This window comes from Myotis brandtii, unplaced genomic scaffold (genome assembly GCF_000412655.1).
Source record: "Myotis brandtii unplaced genomic scaffold, ASM41265v1 scaffold827, whole genome shotgun sequence".
NCBI classification, from domain to species: domain Eukaryota; kingdom Metazoa; phylum Chordata; class Mammalia; order Chiroptera; family Vespertilionidae; genus Myotis; species Myotis brandtii.
Genome location: NW_005371360.1, coordinates 1186694 through 1209400, shown reverse-complemented (window position 1 = coordinate 1209400; position 22707 = coordinate 1186694). Strand labels below are relative to the sequence as shown.

At 49.1% G+C, this 22707-nt stretch overlaps 1 protein-coding gene across 2 annotated transcripts; it reads left to right on the top strand.

Annotated features, from left to right (window-relative positions):
* Positions 1–659: 659 nt before the first annotated feature.
* ACER1 (alkaline ceramidase 1) lies at positions 660–22306 on the top strand. 2 transcript variants are annotated; one of them, XM_005884400.2, is made up of 6 exons: positions 660–828; positions 16115–16229; positions 16311–16452; positions 17161–17298; positions 21378–21515; positions 21776–22306. In XM_005884400.2, exons 1-6 carry the CDS (start codon positions 736–738, stop codon positions 21942–21944), a joined length of 795 nt encoding a protein of 264 aa, XP_005884462.1. In that variant the 5' UTR covers positions 660–735; the 3' UTR covers positions 21945–22306. The 2 variants fall into 2 exon arrangements, with proteins under 2 accessions (XP_005884462.1, XP_014387408.1); XM_014531922.1 differs by lacking the exon at positions 660–828 and adding an exon at positions 15949–16016 and having other exon boundaries at positions 21776–21966.
* The last annotated feature ends 401 nt before the right edge of the window (positions 22307–22707 follow it).

Genomic DNA, 22707 nt, shown 5'->3' with positions numbered 1-22707 from the left:
CTCTCTCTCTCTCTCTCTCTCTCTCTCTCTCTCTCTCTCTCTCTCTCCCTCTCTGAAATCAATAAAAATATATAAAAAATCCAGCCCAACCTCTGATGGCACAGACAGGAAAACTGAGGCTCCCAAAGGAGAAATGGTTGGGCAAGGCCACATATGGCAAGGGAGCTGGGCTGAGCGTACTGGCTGGGCGTGCAGCTGTTTGCCTCTGATGCGGGAAACAGCAGCAAGGAGCTTTGATGGCTGGAGGTAGTAAAACCTGATGGTTAAGAACCTGGGCTCTGGACTCAGCCAGCCTGTTTTCACATCTCGGCGTTACCACCTCGCGTGCCCTCGACAAGTGACTTTGCTCTCTCTGCCTCAGTTTGCTTCTCTGTACAGTGGGGTTAGCAAAGGCACTCATCTCAGTGGGCTCATGATGATGATGATTATTTTAAATTACTGTTGGGTAAAAACACAGTCCCACTCTCATTCCTAGTGGGCGAGGAGGGGCCTGCCATCCCACCCACTCCCTCCCTGCCTAGACCGTGCCAGCCCCTCTGCTTATGCCCAGGGCAGCCACCACCGCACTGCCAGGCGGCCCTGGTGCAACTGGGGAGCGGCTCAGCAGGTTTTTCCTCCCAGCGTGCTGTGGAGCACCAGGCTGTCCTCTCCCCGCCTCACCTGAGCCCAGCCCTACTAGGCTCGCAGGCTCCTCTCTGCCAGACACAGCCAGCGGGCAGCGGGCGCTGCGTCACCATGCCCAGCATCTTCGCCTACCAGAGCTCCGAGGTGGATTGGTGCGAGAGCAACTTCCAGCATTCGGAGCTGGTGGCCGAGTTCTACAACACGGTGAGGGCCAGTCGGGCAGCAGCACTGGGGGTGGTGGTGGGGGGGGGGGCAGAGTCTCACCAGACCGGGGTTCAAAGCCTGGCGCCTCCACGTCCTCGCTGGGGAATCCTGTCTGAGCGGTTCGCCTCTCTGGGCCTCGTTTGCTCCTGTGCCAGGCGGGGAGCACTGGCTGTCATTCATGACTTGCCTTTATTTGGCGTCGGGCTCTGTGGTAGGCTTTGGAAAGGCAGCAGTGACCCAGAAAAGAGGGACTCCAGGCATTCACAGCCCGGGGTGATGGTGCTGTCATGGGGGACACACGGGCAGCTTCCAGGGGTGGGTGCCCAGAGGTGGCCCCTAAAGCCAGCAGGGACGGGAGGGTCAGGGAGGGCTGCCTGAAGGAGGTGACTATGGCTGCTTGACTCTCAGCTGCATCCCCAGCCCAGGGTGACCAACTCATCCTAGTGTGCTGGGGACTGTCCTGGCTTCAGCATTGGAAGTCCCCTGTCCCAGGAGACCCCTCAGTTGCGGGCAGCCCCACACCGGAAGGGCCCCCACATCTTGGATGGTAATGGCATTTGACCAAAGCCTGAAAGATGTGAGCAGCCAAGAAGACGTGCGTCTGTGCTGTCCTTGTGTGGAGAGCTGCGGACAACACAGTGAACGAGGCAGGGTGCTTGCCTTCCTAGAGCTCCTGGGATGGTGGGTAACACGTAGTAGGTGGTCAATGAATGGTGAGCAAGGCAATGGCCTTTATCAAGTGCTTCCTGGGTGCCAGGCATCGTATTAAACATCGGACAGGCAGACTCATTTAATCTCCAGAGTGACCTGGGAGTTCAGCACCATGTATCGTATAGGGGGAGTTAATCCCATTCTCCAGGCGAGGAAACGGGCCTTCGGGGAGGTTGAGGATACACCCAGGGCCACCCTGGCTCTTAGAGCCAGATCAGAACTTGGCGGGACTAGGAGAGTTTCTTGGCAGGTGGGGGAGGGGCGCTCAGCCCTAGGATGGTCACGTTGCTCTGACTCTGTTAGCTTTGACCTCGTTGCTTCTCAGGGCTGGGAGATGGGAGTTTGAGATTCCAGGGTCTTCTGGGTTCTTGTTCCTCCTGGTCAAGACTCTGCCCTTTCTGGTACTCAGTACCCTCACCTGGAAAATGGGAGGGGCTGACCGTGCTGATCCCTGCAGACAGGAGGAGGGTTTGGGCTTCTGGAACCCTCCTCTCTGCATTCCCTGGCAGTCCCTGCAGCCCAGACTGTTCCCTGGGGAGCCCACCCCACAGAAGGCACCGGAGAGGGCTGGCTGGGTTCGGGCTGCACCTGGGTCTAGCTGTGCTCTCGTGCAAACGTCTCCTCACGGCATCCTCCTTTAGCCCGTCTCTAAATGCAGAACATTGAGCAACCCGTGGGTACTCGCCGAGGCTGCAGGTCTCAAACGCGTTCTGCTCATGACATATCCGAGGAGATTTCTACACCAATATCACCCGGGACTGGCATTTCCAGATTCTTATCAAACAGAAACAGATGTTTCACAAAGCAGTGCTCACCTTTCCCTGGTGGGAGCACAGTTGGGTTTTTTACTTCTCTCAGCCAGCCTCTGGCTCTAGCCGGTTTGGCTCAGTGGATAGAGCACAAGCCTGTGGACCGAAGGGTCCCGGGTTCGATTCCAGCCAAGGGCACATACCTCAGTGGCAGGCTCCTCCCCAGCCCGGGGCCCTGGTCGGGGCTCGTGCAGGAGGCAACCAATCGATATTTTTCTCTCACATCAATATTTTTCTCTGTCTCTCCCTCTCTCTTCCACTCTCTCTAAAAAAACAACGGAAAAATATCCTTGAGTAAGGATTGAAAAAAAAAAAAAAGGCTCTGGCAGAAAGGGTAGGGCAGGAGGAACTGAGTTTTATTCTAAAGGGTTTCCCCAAACCCGAGATTTTCAAACCCGTCACTATAACTAATAAATCATATAGTTCAGGGGTGAGCAAACTTCTGTTGTAAAGCTGACTTGTTGATAATTGTGGCTGTGGGGGCCACGTGATCTCTGTAGAAATGACTCAACTCAACCACTGTGGCTGGGAAGCAGCTCCAGGCCAGAGGTCAACAAGTGAGTGTGGCTGCGTGCCAATAAAAGTTTATTTGTGGATGCCCAAATGTGAATTTCATATAATTCTTTTAATTTTTTGACCTTTTAAAAATGTCAGTATTATTATTATTAGCTCATTGACCACACAAGACAAGACAATGGGCTGAACTTGGCACAGGGGCTGTAGTTCTCCAACCCGTGGTATCTATATATAAAAAGCCAGTGGCCAGAATGCCAGAACTGGCAGTCCCTGCAGCCCAGACTGTTCCCTGGGGAGCCCACCCCACAGAAGGCACCGGAGAGGGCTGGCTGGGTTCGGGCTGCACCTGGGTCTAGCTGTGCTCTCGTGCAAACGTCTCCTCACGGCATCCTCCTTTAGCCCGTCTCTAAATGCAGAACATTGAGCAACCCGTGGGTACTCGCCGAGGCTGCAGGTCTCAAACGCGTTCTGCTCATGACATATCCGAGGAGATTTCTACACCAATATCACCCGGGACTGGCATTTCCAGATTCTTATCAAACAGAAACAGATGTTTCACAAAGCAGTGCTCACCTTTCCCTGGTGGGAGCACAGTTGGGTTTTTTACTTCTCTCAGCCAGCTTCTGGCTCTAGCCGGTTTGGCTCAGTGGATAGAGCACAAGCCTGTGGACCGAAGGGTCCCGGGTTCGATTCCAGCCAAGGGCACATACCTCAGTGGCAGGCTCCTCCCCAGCCCGGGGCCCTGGTCGGGGCTCGTGCAGGAGGCAACCAATTGATATTTTTCTCTCACATCAATATTTTTCTCTGTCTCTCCCTCTCTCTTCCACTCTCTCTAAAAAAACAACGGAAAAATATCCTTGAGTAAGGATTGAAAAAAAAAAAAAAGGCTCTGGCAGAAAGGGTAGGGCAGGAGGAACTGAGTTTTATTCTAAAGGGTTTCCCCAAACCCGAGATTTTCAAACCCGTCACTATAACTAATAAATCATATAGTTCAGGGGTGAGCAAACTTCTGTTGTAAAGCTGACTTGTTGATAATTGTGGCTGTGGGGGCCACGTGATCTCTGTAGAAATGACTCAACTCAACCACTGTGGCTGGGAAGCAGCTCCAGGCCAGAGGTCAACAAGTGAGTGTGGCTGCGTGCCAATAAAAGTTTATTTGTGGATGCCCAAATGTGAATTTCATATAATTCTTTTAATTTTTTGACCTTTTAAAAATGTCAGTATTATTATTATTAGCTCATTGACCACACAAGACAAGACAATGGGCTGAACTTGGCACAGGGGCTGTAGTTCTCCAACCCGTGGTATCTATATATAAAAAGCCAGTGGCCAGAATGCCAGAATGACCAAACAACCGGTCACCAGGAGGTGCACTGATGGATCCCACACAGTGGAGTCTGGGGTCCTGCCCGCAGTGGCATGGCGGAGCCTGGGGTCCCACTGGTGCGGCAGAATCTGGGTCCCGTGGTGCGGGGGGGCGGGGGGGTCTGGGTCCCACGGTGCAGGGGGTCTGGGTCTTGTGCAATTTCGTGCGCTGGCCTCTAGCAGTTACATAAAAAACAAACAAAAAACCCCAGTCAAATAGAGAACAAGATACTTTTCGGTTTTGGCCTCTCAAAAAAAATGAGTTCATTTCACAGTGAGCGTGGCACACTCATCTTTTGCAGCTTCCTGTGGGAAACTAACAACTAACTGTGTTGGGACATGAATTTACAAACAGCCCCCACCCCCCTTGATGCCGACATCGTACCTCTAGGAACTTTAACCAAAGAGACAACTTGGTGGTGAGATTTATGTACAAAGTCATCGCTGAGTCATTGTAATTGCAATGAGTAAATGGATAAATAAAGAGGGAGCCATAATATTCTCACCACTCTGTGTAGGGCTGAATACATTCTGCCGAAATACTGCGCAACTGTTTGAAAGCATGTTTTTGAGCTAGGTATGTAAATTAAAGACAAAATATGCAGCAGAAATTTTCAAAAATGTGGTCACATGGACTTCACCATGTTCCACTCACGAGTCAGAACGCATAGTTGGAAAACAGTGATCCCTGAAGAATCTTTTGCTTTCTTGCTGCTCTGCTTCCAAGGAGCTTTGAGCCCAGCCCCCAGGGCCAGGGTGTGGAAGAAGGAAGCACCGGAGGACTCAGTCCAGGTGCTGGGAGGCTTCAGCGAGGGGGGCACCGAAGAGTTGGGTTTTGAAAGATGAATAGGAGCTTGCCAAGTTGGGTAGGAGCCAGGAATAAGAGAACAGAAGAAAGGAAATGGGTGGACTAGTCCTGGAAGTAAAAGAGGGGCTGGCCAGTTTGGGAAAGGGAAAAGTATGTTTCTGTGGCTAGAATATGGGCAGAGATGAAGATGACTGTTTTGAATACTGGGTTGGAATGTTTGAAATGTATTTGTATTCACTGATGGAGTCACTCATTCATTCAACAAAAATGCTGTAAACCACCCTAGCCGGTGTGTTCACAGTGGTTAGAGCCTTGGCCCAAGTACCAAAGTGTTGTGGATTTGATTCCCGGTCGAGGGCATATACCTGGTTGCAGGTTCAATCCCCAGCCCAGTGGGGGTGCGTGCCGGAGGCAACCAGTTATTGTGTTTTTCTCACATCAGTGTTTCTCTCCATCTCTCTCCCTTCCTCCCTCGCTCCCTCCCTCCCTCCCTTCCTCCCTCCCTCCTTCCTTCCTTCCCTCTCCTCCCCTCTCTAAAAAAAAAAAGTCAATGGAAAAATGTTCTCGGATGAGGATTAACAACAACAAAAAACCCCAGCTCTAAACCAACCTGTACTGGGTGATCCTGGGGTCCTGGAGAGGCTCAATGTCCCAGGATGTGGCTGGGGATTCAGAATTAGAAATGAGTCCCCAGCCCCATGGTTAGTTTGTGGCAAAGGGAGAAACAGGAGCCAGAATCGAGTTGGTGGGGAGCGGGGATGGGGATGAGGCCTCCACTTGCTGAATGGGGAGGGAACCTCAATGCTTAAAGAATGAACCCGGCTGGTGTGGTTCAGTGATGGAGCATCAACCTATGAACCAGGAGGCCCTGGTTCGATTCCCAGTCAGGGCACATGCCTGGGTTGCAGGCTCAATCCTCAGTGGAGGGCGTGCAGGAGGCAGACCATCAATGATTCTCTCTCATCATTGATGTTTCTATATTTCTTTCCCTCTTCCTTCCTCTCTGAAATCAATAAAAATATATTAAAAAAAAAGAATGAGTAAATGCTCTCAAGGCATATGGAGCAAAGGGAATAGCATCTGAAAAGGTCTTGAGGTGAGAGAACAGAGGTGGCTTGAACCAGAGCCCAGGCTGCCTGTGGGGGAGGGACCAAGGATGAGAGAAAAGGCTGGTGAAGTTTCCAGGGCTAACTCAAGAAGGCCTGGCAGAGGAGTGTGTGTTCTGTTGTGAGGACACTGGGCAGCCATGGGTGGCTTTCGGGCATGGGAGAGGCAATGATGCGGGGGCGGCAGGGCACCTGGTCGATTTCACAGACAGCCAGGAGAGCCATAAAGTATATGTAACAGGAACGGGTCAGGAGTGTAGGAGGGGCTGGGGCAGAAGTCAAGGTGTAGGCTGCTCCAGTTTGCACCTGCTTGTTTGGGTTTGGCGGCCTCCAGATGTGGCCTCCTTCTGGGCTGCTGACATCTTAGGAGAGTTTCAAGTAAAGTGGGAAGAAGTTTCAAGGCCTCCCGGCTCCCAGAGGCGGCTGTGCTGCTGAAGATTTCCTTAGGATCCTGCCAAAGCTCCGGAAGCTCTGGATCTCATCCTCTCCTTTCTGAAGGGATCTCCAGAAAACTCCCTCTCAGATGCTTGGATATAAAACAAAGGGTGGCGTGGCTGGTGAGGGACCTGCATAGGCGAAGGCAGGGAGCTGGGAGTGAGTAGGACTGTGGGAGTGGGTCTCAAAGAGAGGGGGGATCAGAGCAGGAAGGGAGTGTAGGGGGGTGTAGACTGCAGTGCCTGCACCCCCAACAGCCGTCCCACCTCCTCTCCCCTGCTGCTGGCCTCTGCCGTGTGGTGATTCCAGTCCCTGTCTTCCCTGAATGCTGTGTGACTCAGGCAGGACACTTGCCCCCTCTCTGAGCCGCTGGCTGTGACTAGGAGGTCCCATGAGCTCTAAACCACACACCCCCCTTCTCTGCCTTTTTCCTCATTAACATTCACAACAAAAGCAATTAATTTTGGGCACCTCCGGTCTGCCAGGCCCAGCTTAAACCCACAGGGCATGGTCCCTGCCCTCAGGGAGGACAGACGCCATTAATTGAATAATTACACACACGAAACTGGTACTCATGCTCATGACACATCCAGGGCCCAGACTTGATAGTTCCCTCTGGACCTCTTTTGTCCTTCCGAAAAACAGGCATTTGTGATCCCCACCCTGCTGGCCTCCTGCGGGAAGGGATCTGATTCAAGGGGACAACAACCCCTTATATTGCTCATCATTCAACAATAACTGATTGAGCCAGGCACTGTTTCGGGCTCTGGGGACACAGCGGTGATCAAAGCAGACAATGATGCCTGCCCTCCTGGGGCTGCAGTGCTGGGGGAAGGAGGAGACACAGATAATAAACAGAAGTTAAGGGTTCAGAATGGTGGTATGTGTTAGGGAAGGAAAACGCATTCATTCATTTACTCAGCAAATGTTCACTTGGGCACATCTTCAAAGAAGAGACCACGGTGGGGTGCCGACAGTACTTAACTCATGCAACCATAGAGAGGATGAAGCAGGCACTAGACAACCCAGATGTCCATCAGCTCAACTTGGGTAAATGCAATGTGGTCTATCCATGCCACAGACTATGACTCAGCCATGGAAAGGAGGGACGCGCTGACACTCACTGCAATGTGTTGGACCTTGAATACACGATGCTCAGTGAGAGAAGCCAGACACAAAGGCCACACAGTGTGTGATTTCATTCATGTGACATGCCCAGAACAGGCACATCCAGAGACAGGAAGTGGGTCAGTGGGTGTCGGGCTGGGGGAGTAGGATGGGAGTGACTGCTAATGGGGATGGGTATTCTTTTGGGAGGTGATGCAGTGTTCTGAAATTAGATAGTGATAATAACAATCTTGTGAATAGACTAAGGCCCACTGGCTTTACACTTTAAAAGAATGAGTTTGATAGTATGTGAATAATAGCTCAATTTAAAAACAGAGATTAAAAAACCTCACAGTCTCTGGTGCATCCTAATTACTAAATAAATCGAAGCTATTATTATTTCAGGTAAACATAATGCAGAGATGCAAAAGTATTGATGTGTTAATTATATCGGATGTTTCTTAATTTTTTAAAAATATATTTTTATTGATTTCAGAGAGGAAGGGAGAGGGCAAGAGAAATAGAAACATCAATGATGAGAGAGAATCATTGATCGGATGCCTCCTGCACGCCCCCTACTGGGGATCTAGCACACAATCCGGGCATGTGCCCTTGACTGGAATCAAACCTGGGACCCTTAAGTCCACAGGCCAATGCTCTATCTACTGAGCAAACTGGCTAGGGCTTAATTTTTTAAAAAAATCCTCATCCGAGGATATGTTTTTATTGATTTTTAGAGAGAGAGAAAGAGAGAAACATTGATGTGAAAGAGAAACATGGGTCAGTTGCCTCCTCTATGTACCCCAAGCAGGAATCAAACACACAACCTTTTTTGGTGTATGTGACAATACTCCAACCAACTGAGCCACCCAGCCAGCGCTGATGTTGATTAATTTTATTTAATCATCATAATTCCATGAAGTAGGTACTCTTATTCTCCCATTTGGCAGATGGGTAAATAAAGGCTCAGAGAGGTTATGTTTCCTTCCCAGGGTTGCACAGCATAAATTGCCAGTGCACGAAAGTTGCAAATGCTAGAAGTCTCATTGTGAAACCCAGGCCACCTGGTCCCAGAGTCTCTCACTTAACCACAGCCCTGCGAGGCCACCCAGTTACTGAGTCATTAACAATTAATTGTGTGCATCTGAATTCCTGCGAGTAAGTCCCAGGCTGGGAGGGATTGTGGCTCGGCTGGTGCTATTGCTCCGGCCCCACCCAGCACCAACATTTGTGCGCACCTGTTAAATGGATGTAGACAGGGTTCTGGACAGGTGACAGTGCCAGGTGGGGGTGGCAGGAGTCTGGCTGTGGCAGGTTAGGACAAGTGGGCGGTCTTGGCCACGTTCATTGATTTGATTGATTCAACAAACTTTTCTTGAGTGTCTATTGGGTGCCCAGCGTGCGAGGTGTTGGGAACACAGCTGAGGATAAAACGTGTTTCTTGTCCTCACAGAAGTCACAGTCCAGTGTGTGTGGGGGGCACAGCCAATGAAGGTGATAAGAATGAATCATGGGCTCCTCCAGGGAAACAGTGATTTGCAGAGAAGCTGTTAGTGGGGATGGGGGAGGACAGGGTGGTTGTAGGGGCTGCGGGCTCAGCCCAGGGTGGTTGGGGTAAATGAGAAAGGGGTTCCCCCTGTACGTTTTCCTGATGCTGAGGCAGGGAGTCAATTCAGGTCAAGCTCTCCCTTTCTCCTTCTCTTCCTTTCCTTCCTCTCCTTTTCCCTCCCTTATTCTCCCACTTCTTTCTTCCCCTCTTCTTCCTTCTTTTCCTCCCTCCCTCCCTTGACCTCTCTTTTCCTTCTTCCATGCCTAAGGTAACCGGCCACATCTATTTACCAGACACCTTGCTGGGGACTGGGTGTCTGGTAAATAAAAGAGCAAACACGCTAGAATACACGCTAGCAACACATTGTGCACAACAGTTACAGCACCCATGCCAGGCACATGTAGGCATTATTCACATGTATCTTGGCATGTGTTATTATCGAAGTGTAGCTCTTTCTCTGCTAGGGGCTGTACCCCCATGTACGCCGGGTATGGGAAGAAGATATGAGTAGTCACAGGCATATAGGAGAGACCAAGCATGTCAAACTCGCAGCCGGTGGGTGTAGACTAAGTAGCCCTTGCTAACCAGGAGCCATCAGAGAAAACACTTCTTCAGAGTAGCCCTAAAAAGCAGCCGTGCACCGACTGGTTAACAATACATTTTTATACGAACTTAGACAAAAGAGGCTTCTTGCCGAAGAATGATATCAATATTTGGGCTATAGAAAGGTGCGCCTGCGCAGTGCATACAGTAAAACTGCTGTGAGTAGCCCTTGCTAACCAGGAGCCATCAGAGAAAACAGTTCTTCAGAGTAGCCCTAAAAAGCAGCCGTGCACTGGCTGGTTAACAATATATTTTTATACTAATTTAGACAAAAGAGGCTTCTTGCCAAAGAATGATATCAATATTTGGGCTATAGAAAGTCTGCCTGCACCGTGCATACAGTAAATCTGCTGTGTTATTTTCCTTCGGCAAGTTGGCCTTGACCATCCGGGGTGCTCTGATTGGGGTTCCCACAATTATCATCTACAGAAATTTACTGAGCACCTCCTGGGTGTGCCAGGCACTATTCTAGACACTGGAGAAGGGGGGTTGGGGATGGGAGGAGGCGTGTCAAAACAGTGAACAAAACAGCCAAATTCCGGTGGCACTCGGCTGCCTAATCCTCACCGTGGCACTCAGAGGGAGAGGAGGAAGTTGGAGCACAGAATGGCCTTCAAACCCTGACTGGATACCCATTGTGAAGGCAGGGCCTTCGTTTTCAGATACTGCTAAGGTCCTTGAGCACATAGTAGGTACTGAAGGAATGGTTGTTGAGCAAATGAATGGATGGATGGATGGATGGATGAATGAATGAATGAATGAATGAATGAGTGAGAAAGCACCTGCTGGGCCTGGGACCCAGGGAGTTCAGCTCAGGTGTGTCCAGAGCTGAGGGCGGGGCTGGCCCTGGGCACAATCCCAGATTGGTGCCTCTCCTGCCTTGCCGAGTCTGGGTGGGGCCAGTGGTTGAGAAACATGGGGACCCAGCCCCGAGGGCAGGGAGGAGACCCTGGCATCTGCGATACTATCAGCGGTTCCAGAGCCAGCTGTTGCTTATTAGTCAGAGGCTCCACCTCATTCCGCACACTGGGCAGCATTTAAAACTCCTGCCTCAGTTCTGCCGGCCTCTGAGTGTGGAGCAGCTACACCACCAATAAACTTGTTATTATCATCTCCCGCAACAACAATAGCAGCGGCCCTTGCTATTTCTTAAAGCAGGGGAGCCCCCTCTTTATCACTACCACCTGCCTCGTCCTCTTGTCTTGCAAGGCAGGGGCCAATCAAGTTTCAGAGTCTTCTGGAGCTGTGCAACCTCAGGGAAGTCTCTGAGATTTGGTTTTCTCATTGCCAAAGAAGAACTAGAATGCTGGACTTTGGGTGTGTGCAAGGATTCAAAACAATTTCTGCAAAGGCGTGTGGTCAAACGATGAGAAAGTAACAGTCCTAGCGCCTTCCATCCAGAACTTTCTAGATGCAAGACCCTCTGTCAAGTGTTTGCATGCATATGATGGTGATCCATCTGAATCTATTTTGAGATCTGGTTAACAAGAAATACTGATTGAGTACCTACTATATCAGTGATGACACGCGTGTCAGAGGTGACACACGAACTCATTTTTTGGGTTGATTTTTCTTTGTTAAATGGCATTTAAATGTATAAAATAAATATCAAAAATATAAGTCTTTGTTTTACTATGGTTGCAAATATCAAAAAATTTCTCTATGTGACACGGCACCAGAGTTAAGTTAGGGTTTTTCAAAATGCTGACACCCCGAGCTCAAAAGGTTCGCCATCACTGTACTATATCCTGGTCCCTGGGGTTACAATGGGGAATAGAGAAGACACAGCCTGTGTAATCAAAGCCAGGCTTAGCAGAAGAGCCAGACAGTTCCAGGGCAGTTGGACTAGTGTTAGGAAGTGGGACAGCAATGGTCACAAAGCACCTAATCCTGCCTTGAGAGAGTGGGAAGTCTGTAGGAGAAAGTGATACCCAGGCGACAGATGAAGTAGAAGTTGGCCTGGCAAGGGGGTGGTGGTGAGTGGAGAGCAGTGTTCCAGGCAGTGGGAACAGCACATGCAAACTCCTGGAGGTAAGAGGTAAGAGTAAGTATGGCTCTTTCGAAGGAACTGAGTTATTCCTTCCACCAGGATTATAAAGTTGAAGGTGGAACAAATAAATGAGTAATGGAGAGAGTTTATAAGCCAAGTTTAAAAGCTTGGATATTAATTATGGGAGTCACAGATATGTTTTATTTATTTTATTTTTAGAGTTTAAAGTGACAGATGTATTTTATTTTATTTTTAAAAATATACTTTATCGATTATTTATTTATTTATTTATTTTTTACAGAGAGGAAGGGAGAGGATAGAGAGTTAGAAACATCGATGAGAGAGAAACATCAATCAGCTGCCTCCGGCACACCCGCTACTGGGGATATGCCTGAAACCAAGGTACATGCCCTTGACTGGAATTGAACCTGGGACCCTTCAGTCCGCAGGCTGACGCTCTATCCACTGAGCCAAACCAGTCAAGGCTGTATTTTATTTTTAATTTATCTTAGAGAGAGGAAGGAAGAGAGAGAGAGAGAGAGAGAGAGAGAGAGAAAAACATCGCTGTGAGAGAGAAACATAAATGACAGATGTGTTTTAAATGGAGGCTTTAAAATTTCCCGTTTGATATCCATGGCCCCATTTCCCCTTAGACAACCAGCTGCTCCTCCCCTACTGCTTATGGTCTCGATGGATGGTCCATCAAGGTCCTCCCTCTCCTCTGGCCAAGGGTGGGATGTGGCCCAGGCTACACTCACCAAAATTTGAATCTTGGGCTTGGACATAAGGACTGAACATAGTTGTTTTCATTCATGCCCAAAGTTGCCCCCTGAGGAGATTGTCCATTCAAGGGTCAGAGCTGTTCTGGTTTCTGGTTATTCTTGTCTCTGCAATTCCTTTGATTACTGAGCTCCACATAATAAATGAATGAATGAATCAATTAAGTAGGTAACTATACACTCCCCACACACCCACACCCACACCCACACACACGTATTTTTTATAATGTAAGTTTACCAGAATCATTTTCTGTTGCTTGCTACCAAAGAAGCCTAGCTAATATACTAATGGTGATAGTTCTGTTGGATGCAAGCAATAGAAAGCTAGCTCAAGCAAAAAACAAAACCAAAGAATCAAACAAACAAACAAAAAAGAGAGAATGCATTAGAAAAATACTGCGATATTTTAGAAAATGGACAGATGAGTTGCTTGGTCGAGCTGGGGCCTAGTGCAGGACTGAAGGATCCAGCAGAAGGGGAAATACTACCCTTGTGTGTTTGTTTTTATTCTCCACCTCATCTCCTCCTGGTAGCAAGATGGCTCCCATATCTTAAACATCATGACAATATCCCAAGGCCTTGCTAGAGCTGTCAACTGTGAGACTCAATTTTGGTAACTCCCAGGCTCTGTGTCTGCCTCGGGTTTTAAATTCCCCAAAGAGAAAATCTGATTGGCCCTGTTTGGGATAGGTGTCTGCTGCAGTGGGGTGGGATGTCATGATACAGACAAGGCAGGTGTGTATCTGTTCTAGGGTTGCCATTGTGAACCAGTGTCTGTCCCAGAAGTGTGTGGGACCTTGTCCATTCATAGGCACAAGAGACCTTGGCATAGAAAACAAGCATGTGGGTGGGACCAAGGGCTTGGAAACCAGTTTTCCAACGCTGGGTCCTCCACTCGTGACCTTTGAGCTGGCTCCACTGTGACCCAAGGAGAGCCGTGGGCTCCCAGGAATCAGGAGGACGCCTCCCTTGGGAACCTTTATAGGCTCCCAGGCCCTAGGCTCATAGATGGTGACATTGTATCAGGTGAATGAGTTCCCCCCCACCCACCACTGTGTTCTGTATTCTTGAGTCATCATCCTCAAGACCAGAGTTCTGAAAAAATAACAGAGCACCCTAGTTAACAGGGCACAGCTCCTTCACTAAGATGGGACACAGACGACGGAGAAGACCTTTACAAGAGGAAGAGTTTATCAGGGAGGCAAGGGTGTAATTGAGCAAGCTAGATGGCTGACCTCAAATTGGCGGGTCAAGAAAACCACGAGAACACTTGTTTCTGAGCTCATGTGACATACTCACTGTGGCCCCAATCTACCTGGGGGAGACTTTTGAAGTCCTGTGTCAGACTTAGTGATTTTTGAACCATTGAAATTCTGGTGCAAATATTCTTGTGACCTTAATTGTACTCATAGGCTAGTGCAGTGGTCGGCAAACTGCGGCCCCTTGAGTGTGGCTCTTCCACAAAATACCACGTGCGGGCACGCATGTACAATGCGATTGAAACGACGTAGCCACACTCAAGGGGCCAAAGAGCCGCATGTGGCTCGCGAGCCGCAGTTTGCCGACCACTGGGCTAGTGGGGACATTTGGATCAACAGCATGAAGAGGCAGGTGACATTGTGCATATGTCACAAATCCTATATAATAAAAACCTAATATGCTAGCTAAGTGTCTGGTTGTCCGGCCATCCAATCAATCAAAGCATAATATGCTAATGACATGCTAAGGCCATGCAACCAGTCGCTATGACATGCACTGACCACCAGGGGGCAGATGCTCAACGCAGGAGCTGCCTCGTGGTGGTCAGTGCACTCCCACAAGGGGAGCGCCGCTCTGCCAGAAGCCAGGCTCATGGCTGCTGAGTGCAGTGGCGATGGCGGAAGCCTCTCCCACCTCCATGGAAGCGCTAAGGATGTCTGATTGCTGGCTCCCCATGGGGAGCGAGCCTAAGCCATCAGACATCCCCCAAGGGCTGAGGGACCCCCCCGTAAAGTGCTCGAATTTCATGCACCAGGCCTCTAGTGTAGAGATAAAGGGCTAGGGCATTGAAGTTGCCTTCTCAAGGCCCCACAATTAGTGAGGTAGCATGAATCCAATTCCATGTTACTTCGATCCTAAAGCCCATGAACTGGAAAGCTTTGGTTTCAAATGAAACACCCAATTAAAAGCAGCTTAAACAGAAAGAACAATATCTTCTTCTTATTATTTAAATAGAAGTTCTGATGTAAATGGTTCTGGAATAGCTTAACTCAGCAGCTCAACATCATCAGGCCTCTTGGATCTTTTCATCTTTCTGCTCTGATATCTCTAGAGAAGTGTTTCTCAAAATATTGTCTGGGGACTCCCTGGGGTCCCGTACGCCCTTTCAGAAATTCCTTGAAGTCTAAATTATTTTCATAATAATGTGGAGATATTATTTGCTTTCTTTTCACTTTGATGATCTCACAAGAATACAATGGAATCTTTCGGTGGCCACATGATGTATGATGGCATCATCTCTCTGATGGCCAAGGGAATGTATGCTTGTGTAGTAAGATATTTTGAAATAGTCTTAGATTCAATTTCTAATATAGTCAGTCTTGCTAGATGTAACTCCCATAAGCAGAAGGCCTTTGAGGTCCTCAATAATGTTTAAGAATGTAAGAGGGTCTTGAGACCAAAAAGTTTGAGAACTACTCTTCTCAAGTATCTGTTTTTGCTTTCAGCCTAGTTTCCTCATGGTTGCAAAGGAGCTGCCACATCTTAAACATCACAATAACGTCCCAAGTCCTTTTCCCTGGGCCTGATTTCAGTAAAGAGGATTTTCCCAGAAGTCCCTCATCAGAACTTCCATCATGTTTCATGGCCAGAATTATATCACACATTTATTCCTCAATAAATACCATTGGCAGGCAATGGGAGTGATCCATTCCTTGGGGCCAAATCCTGCTTCCCTGAAAGCTTGTCCTCCAGATGCTTGAACATAATTCAGGTTTATTTAGCAAGGAAGAAAGGGGGTGCACATAACTTAAGACACAGGTTCAGATGCATTTTGGTCCACAGGAAGTGGAATGCAAGCCTTAAGCTGCTTAATAAAAACTGACCTGAAAGTAGTAGATTCATTTACATTCCTATCTCATTTGCCACACCAGGTCACAAGGGCACCGTGTATTGCAAGGAAGACTGGGAAATGTAGTCTTGAGCTGAGTAGCTGTGTGCCTAGCTAAACTTGGGATACTATTCTTATAAGGAAAAGGGGGGAGAATGTAGGTAGAATGTTAGTAGATAGTCTTTGCCACACCCATTGAATGAACAAATGAATCCACAGGATAATGGATGGAGTTATGGATCTACTGATGACCCATTGACTGTAAAGATGAGCTGAAAGACTTGACAAACTCTGGGTTGATTCATTACCTGAAAGGGGATAGGTGACCAACTGGCTAATGACTGAGGGTTTTAACAGAGGGCCAGCCCTCCTCTGCCTCCCTTGTCTGACACCCCCTCCCCATGTCCTCCTCTTCTCCAGTTCAGCAATGTCACCTTCTTCATCTTTGGGCCTCTCATGATGTTCCTGATGCACCCCTATGCCCAGAAACGCTCCCGCTCCATTTATGCCCTCTGTGTCCTCTTCATGGTCATAGGTAGGTGGGGCCTGTGACAGTGGGGCCAGGGGAGTGGGAAGGAACACCTCCTTGACCACCTGCCTTTGTCTCTTGCTCCAGGCCTGTTCTCCATGTACTTCCACATGACGCTCAGCTTCCTGGGCCAACTGCTGGACGAGATCTCTATTCTGTGGTTGCTGGCTGGTGGCTACAGCATATGGATGCCCCGCTGCTACTTTCCCACCTTCCTAGGGGAAAACAGGTGGGATGGGAGCTGGCCCTCTGGTGATTCTGTTAGAGCCCACCTGGGCTCTTGTGTCCTCTCCCTGAGCCCTGTGGTGGCCCTCGAAATCCCTCCCCTGACTACACCAGAACTTTGTCCTGACCCTGCCTGACTTAACTGGGCTCCCAAGCCACCCCTCTAAGTGTACTCGGAACTCTTAGAATTCCTCCCCAGATAGTCTGGGACCTTCTCTAGACCCTATCTGAGCTCACCTGGGGGCGGGGGGTGTCTTAGGACCCATCCCTAAGCTTACCTGGGCCCCTGGGAACTATCCCCTGAGTCTATCAACTGGGTTCCCTGAAATGTTATATATGATCCTCCCTTTTGACCTGAGACCCCTCTGAAATTCTCTCCTGACCCTGCTTGACTCTTCTGAGCCTTCTAAGACCCCTCAGGTGATAGCTTCTGAGACCCTGCATTTCTTTCCTTAATCCCACCTGGGCCCTCCCTGAATTCTTTGCCTGACCTCACCTGGGCCCTGGCACCCTTCACTGACTCACCTGGGCCCTGAGATCCTCTGCTGAGCCCACCTGGGAGTTCCAAGACCTGTCTCTGAGCTCAGTTGGGCTCCTTGGAACCCTTCCCCTTTTCTCACCCACCTCTGCCACAAGATCTCCATGTGACCTGCCCAACCCCCTCCCAAGGACCCTTTCCAGCCACCTCACAGCTGAGCCCTTCTCCCTCCAGGCCCCAGTTTATCTGCCTGGTTGTCATCGCCACCATGGTCAGTACCTTCCTGTCCTTCCTGAGGCCTACGGTGAACGCATATGCCCTCAACAGCATCGCCGTGCATATCCTCTACATCGTGTTCCAGGAGTACAAGAAGTGGGTGGTAACTGCAGGCACCCAGGAGGGTGGCTCCCACCCCCCCTCCAGAGCCACCCTCTCGAGTGGAAGAGAGGGAGGAAGGGAGGGAGATGGGGAGAAAAACATCTATGTGAGAGAGACACATCAGTTGTTGCCTCCCGTACTCATCCCGAACCTGCCACCCAGATACATGCCCTTGACCAGGAATTGAACCCAGGACTCTTCGGTGTTTGAGCCGACACTCTAGCCACTGAGCAACACCAGCCAGGGCCAGGCACTGAGTTCTTGTTGACTCCATGCTCAAGATCATCCACAAAGAGGGGGCAGGGCCAGGATTTGGACCTAAGGTTGTCTGACTACAGAGCTTGTCCTTTTTTCTTATGAATCCCTCAACATGTATATAACTGGAGATGTTGCACCATAAACCTCCATGTGTCCACTAACCAGCCCCAACAACCATCAACATTTTGCCAACCTGTGTTATATATTCCCCGTCAGATTTCATATCAGGGCACTCATTGACTTTTCAGGATTTCACTTTATCAAGAAAGAATGATTACTTTTTTTAAAAAAATGTATTTTTATTGATTTCAGAAAGGAAGGGAGAGGAAGAGATAGAAACATCAATGAGAGAATCATCCACCAGCTACTTCCTGCACGCCCCCTCCTGGGGATTGAGCCCGCAACCCCTGCATGTGTCCTGACCAGGAGTCAAACCGTGACCTCCTGTTTCATAGGTTGACGCTCAACCACTGAGCCACATCGGCTGGGCCAGAATTCTTACTTTTTAACACCATACTATGTCTTACTAGGATAGAGGAGAAACTCTCAAATGGGGCCATTTGAGGAGACTTGAATGAAAGGGTAATTTACAAAGGAGAGGGCAGGGTGTAGGGAAATCACTAGGAATCATTTAAAACCCCTGTGCTAATAAGAGTGAGATTCTATGACCATCAGGAGATCTGGGGCGAGGGGTCATGGGAAGGGCTGATGGCAAGAATCTGGAAGGAGAGAGCCCGCAAGGTCTCCTTGGCCAGAGCTGTGACTTCCAGTTGCCGGCTGCAGCCAGCCTGAGCCAACCCCACAGAGAGGGAGCTCTGAAAATAAACCTAACAGGACCTTCCCTCACCCTTTGGTTTCTTGCTGGGGCTCCCTATTGGCCAACCCAACTGGAAGACCAAAGATAAGGAAACTCTGGATTTGGTCCACACAACCCAGCACTGCCCCCTCCAGCCTCCAGGTCATAGGGCAGGGTGAGGAAGGGTAGGGAAATTCTAGAGCAGGGGTCCTCAAACTACGGCCCGCGGGCCACATGCAAATACAAATATTGTATTTGTTCCCATTTTGTTTTTTTACTTCAAAATAAGATATATGCAGTGTGCATAGGAATTTGTTCATAGTTTTTTTTAAACTATAGTCCGGCCCTCCAACGGTCTGAGGGACAGTGAACTGGCCCCCTGTTTAAAAAGTTTGAGGACCCCTGTTCTAAAGGGACAAATGGAGATATGGCACACACCCTTCTAACAAAGTTAATGAGACTTCCTTAAAATAGTATCCAGTACCCAGTTCTCATCGACGTTTGCTCAGTTTCTCAAAGATGCTTCTTACACCTGGTTTTCTTTAAGTCAGGATCCAAACCTTTGGTCTTTATTTCATATCAGTCCCCCACCTCTCCTTTTGCTCATGTCTATTAATAACACCCCTTGGTCATTTGCCTATAGAACATCCACATTCTGGATTTGACTGACTGCTTCCTATGGCATCTTTCAATGTGTTTCCTTATCTTTTGTATTTCCTGCAAATTAATAGTTAGATCTAGATTCAGGTTAACATTTTTCATTTATTGATTTTAGGGAGAGAGAGAAAAACATCGATTTGTTGTTCCACTTATTTATTCATTCATTGGTTGATTCTTTTTAAAAAAATATATTTTTTGTTGATTTTTAGAGAGAGAGGAAGGAAGAGGGAGAGAGAGTGACATCGATATGAGAGTGAAACATCAATCGGCTGCCTCCTGCACACCCCCTACCTGGGATCGAGCCTGCAACTCAGGCATGTGCTCTGTGCATGGGAGAGACCCAACCAATGGAGCCACACCAGTTAGGGCCGTGGGTTGATTCTTGTATGTGCCCTGACCGGGATTGAACCCACAATCTCAGCCCTCGGGACGATGGTCTAACCAACTGAGCTCCCACTCAGGGCTCAGGTTTACATTTTAAAAAATATATATATATATTTTATTGATTTTTTACAGAGAGGAAGGGAGAGGGATAGAGAGTTAGAAACATCAATGAGAGAGAACATCAATCAGCTGCCTCCTGCACACTCCCTACTGGGGATGTGCCCACAACCAAGGTACATGCCCTTGACTGGAATCGAACCTGGGACCCTTGAGTCCGCAGGCCGACGCTCTATTCACTGAGCCAAACCGGTTAGGGCAGGTTTACATTTTTTTAGGCCAGGATATTTCATGTGCAATGCTGGGTGCTCCTTGTTCCCTCCCATTAGGACTGCCGAATGAGTGGGTACCACACATTTAGTGCTGTTAAGGTGGATTAGGGGATTTGAATGATGCCACCTGTATTAGAAAGTTTTCCACTGACCTGTCACCCAATGACTTCAGCAGCCACTGATGCCCCTGCCTCCATCCGTGATCTCATTAGGGGGTGCAAAAGGGTGGTTTGCAGATTCTATTACTCCCTCTGCATTGATTAGCTGGAGTTCTTCCATCAAAGGCTTTCACACATCAACCTTGAAATAGAGAGTTTGAACAGAGAAGACAGGAGAGACCATTGATCCTTTTCCATTATTTCTGAGAGTGATGATTCAGTGCCTTAGCCCTAAGTCTCTAGCAGGGCCCAATGAAGTTGGTTTTGTTTCTAAGTTTTGTTGTTATGAAATCAAGGATGTTTACATTTCTGAAGTGTTTTAACCCATTTGGGTCACTTTGCTACATTTTTTACTTTTTATTTTGAAACAATTATGGACTCATAGTGAGTTGCAAAAACAGTACAGAGTCCTATGTACCCTTCCTCCAGCTTCCTCCAGCCCCCACCCCTCCCACCGCCCCGCCGCCAGTGGCAGCATCTTATGTGACCTCAGTACAACTTCCAAAGGAGGAAATTGACAATGGGACAATACTGTTATTGAGACCACGGACTTTATTCAGATTTCACCAGTTCTTACTCATTATGCTTTTCTGTTGTTCAAACTGTCTCATTTTAGGCCAGCGGGCAGGGCCTGTGATTTTAACCACAAAGGAGTTTCTGCCTTATTAATCCCCGATACGCTCTTTGCTAAGGGACACTGGGTTAGCACTGCCATCAGGGAAACAGATTCTCTTCCTGAGTTGTCCCAGGACATGGCCGTCAGAGAATCACCCTCCCATTCACAGACACACACATTCTCACAGCCACCCAGACAAGAATTTTCAAGCACTGACTCACAGATGCACACACACACACACACCCCCACACACAAACGCACAAACACAGAAAGGCTTGTTGGTGAAGAATTCTGCAATCAGTCTGGCTGGCGTGGCTCAGTGGTTGAGTGCCAACCCATGAACCAGGAGGTCACGGTTTGATTCCTGGTCAGGGCACATGCCTGGGTTGCAGGCTCGATCCCCAGGAGAGGGTGTGCAGGAGGCAGCCAATTGATGATTCGCTCTCATCATTGATGTTTATCTCTCTCTCTTTCTTCCTCTCTCTGAAATTAATAAAAAACATATCTTAAAAAAAAGAACATTTCTGCAATCTGACAACCTTGGTTCAGACCCCAGCTCTGCCCCTAGTAACCGTGGGGTGGGGTTGGGGCATAACTTAATCTCATGGGTCTCAGTTTTCTCACCATCCTATGAAATGGGAATATTAGCATTGTTGTGAGGACTAAGTTTCTACCCAAAGGACTTGTTGACTGCACTTGACATCCTGTAAGTGCTCTGCAAACGTTAGTCATAAACACAGATGAGGCCCCTCCCCCTGGCACCCTGGATCTTTCCCTCTTCCCAGCCTCACCTCCTTGGTGGAGGAATTTCCCATCAGCCCCTACACACTCCACTCGGAGTCAGGCTCTCATCTCCCTTTCGCCCTCCCTAGGACCAGTAATAAGGAGCTTCGACATCTCATTGAGGTCTCCGTGGTTTTGTGGGCTTTTGCATTGACCAGCTGGATCAGTGACCGCTTCCTTTGCAGTTTCTGGCAGCAGATTAATTTCTCCTACATGCACAGCATCTGGTAAGCACCTACCCTGTGGGCCGGGGCCCCAGAACCAGAAAAATCTCAGATATCAGAGCGTGGGGCATCAGCCTGGGGACATAAAGTGATGGCACCAATACTGGGTCTTGTGTGTTTGGGGGCGGGGGGCAACTGGTAGCAATCAGGGGGTGAGTTCCAGAAGGTTCCTTTGGATGATCAGGACCCAGGTGGGGCTGGGGACATCCAGCTTGCCCCAGGGACATTTTGCACCCTCACTACCCTCTCCCTGCTTCCTACAGGCATTTGTTCATCAGCATCACCTTCCCTTATGGCATGGTCACCATGGCCTTGGTGGACGCCAGGTATGAGATGCCAAACCAAACCCTCAAAGTCCGCTACTGGCCTCGGGACACGTGGCCCGTGGGGCTGCCCTACGTGGAAATCACTGGTGACCACAAGAACTGCTGAAGTCTGCCGGTCTCTGGACTCCCCAACCACCAGCCAACTCACCTGTGTCTTGAGGAGAGAGGCTTAGATCGGGAGTCTGAGAGCACACACAGTTCTTCCTCCAGCTCCCTTTCCTCATCCTCCTTGTCCTGCATGACCCCACTCCAAGGCAGGGGATGGACATCAAGACTTCTCAGAGCAGCAGACTGATGACCCTGCAGGGCTGCCAGGCATAGCTCCCCTTCCTGACCTGCCCTGTTCTCTTTCATCTCCTCCTCATGCTTGTGTTCACTGCCACCCTGTTGTCACACAACCTGGAGGGACTAGATGACCAGCTGCTATGATTACATGGCTTCTACTGGGATGACCTCTACTGGGGCTTGGGCCACCAGCTGCTATGATTACATGGCTTCTACTGGGATGACCTTGGGCCAGATGCAGCTTACTCATAGTGGCAGTCACTACCAGACTCTTTGGACCTGACTTTGGCCTTGCACTGTCCTTGGTACTTAGGGCCCACCCTTAAGAATGGACATGTTTTCCGGTAACCTCATTCCACCCTCACTCACGCATGCAGAGACCTTGCAGGCCTCCACACACGCTCACACATGGACAGTGTGGCCATCCCACTGGTTGACAGCAGAGCAACATGGACACCTGGATGGGCAATCTGGATGCTGTGGGGCACGGAGGGGAACTGGGGTGGCCAGTATAGGCTCTCAAAGCAAGGGGAGAAGGGGAATATGTATTTCATTGTGGTTAAGAACACAGGGCGTGGAGTTAG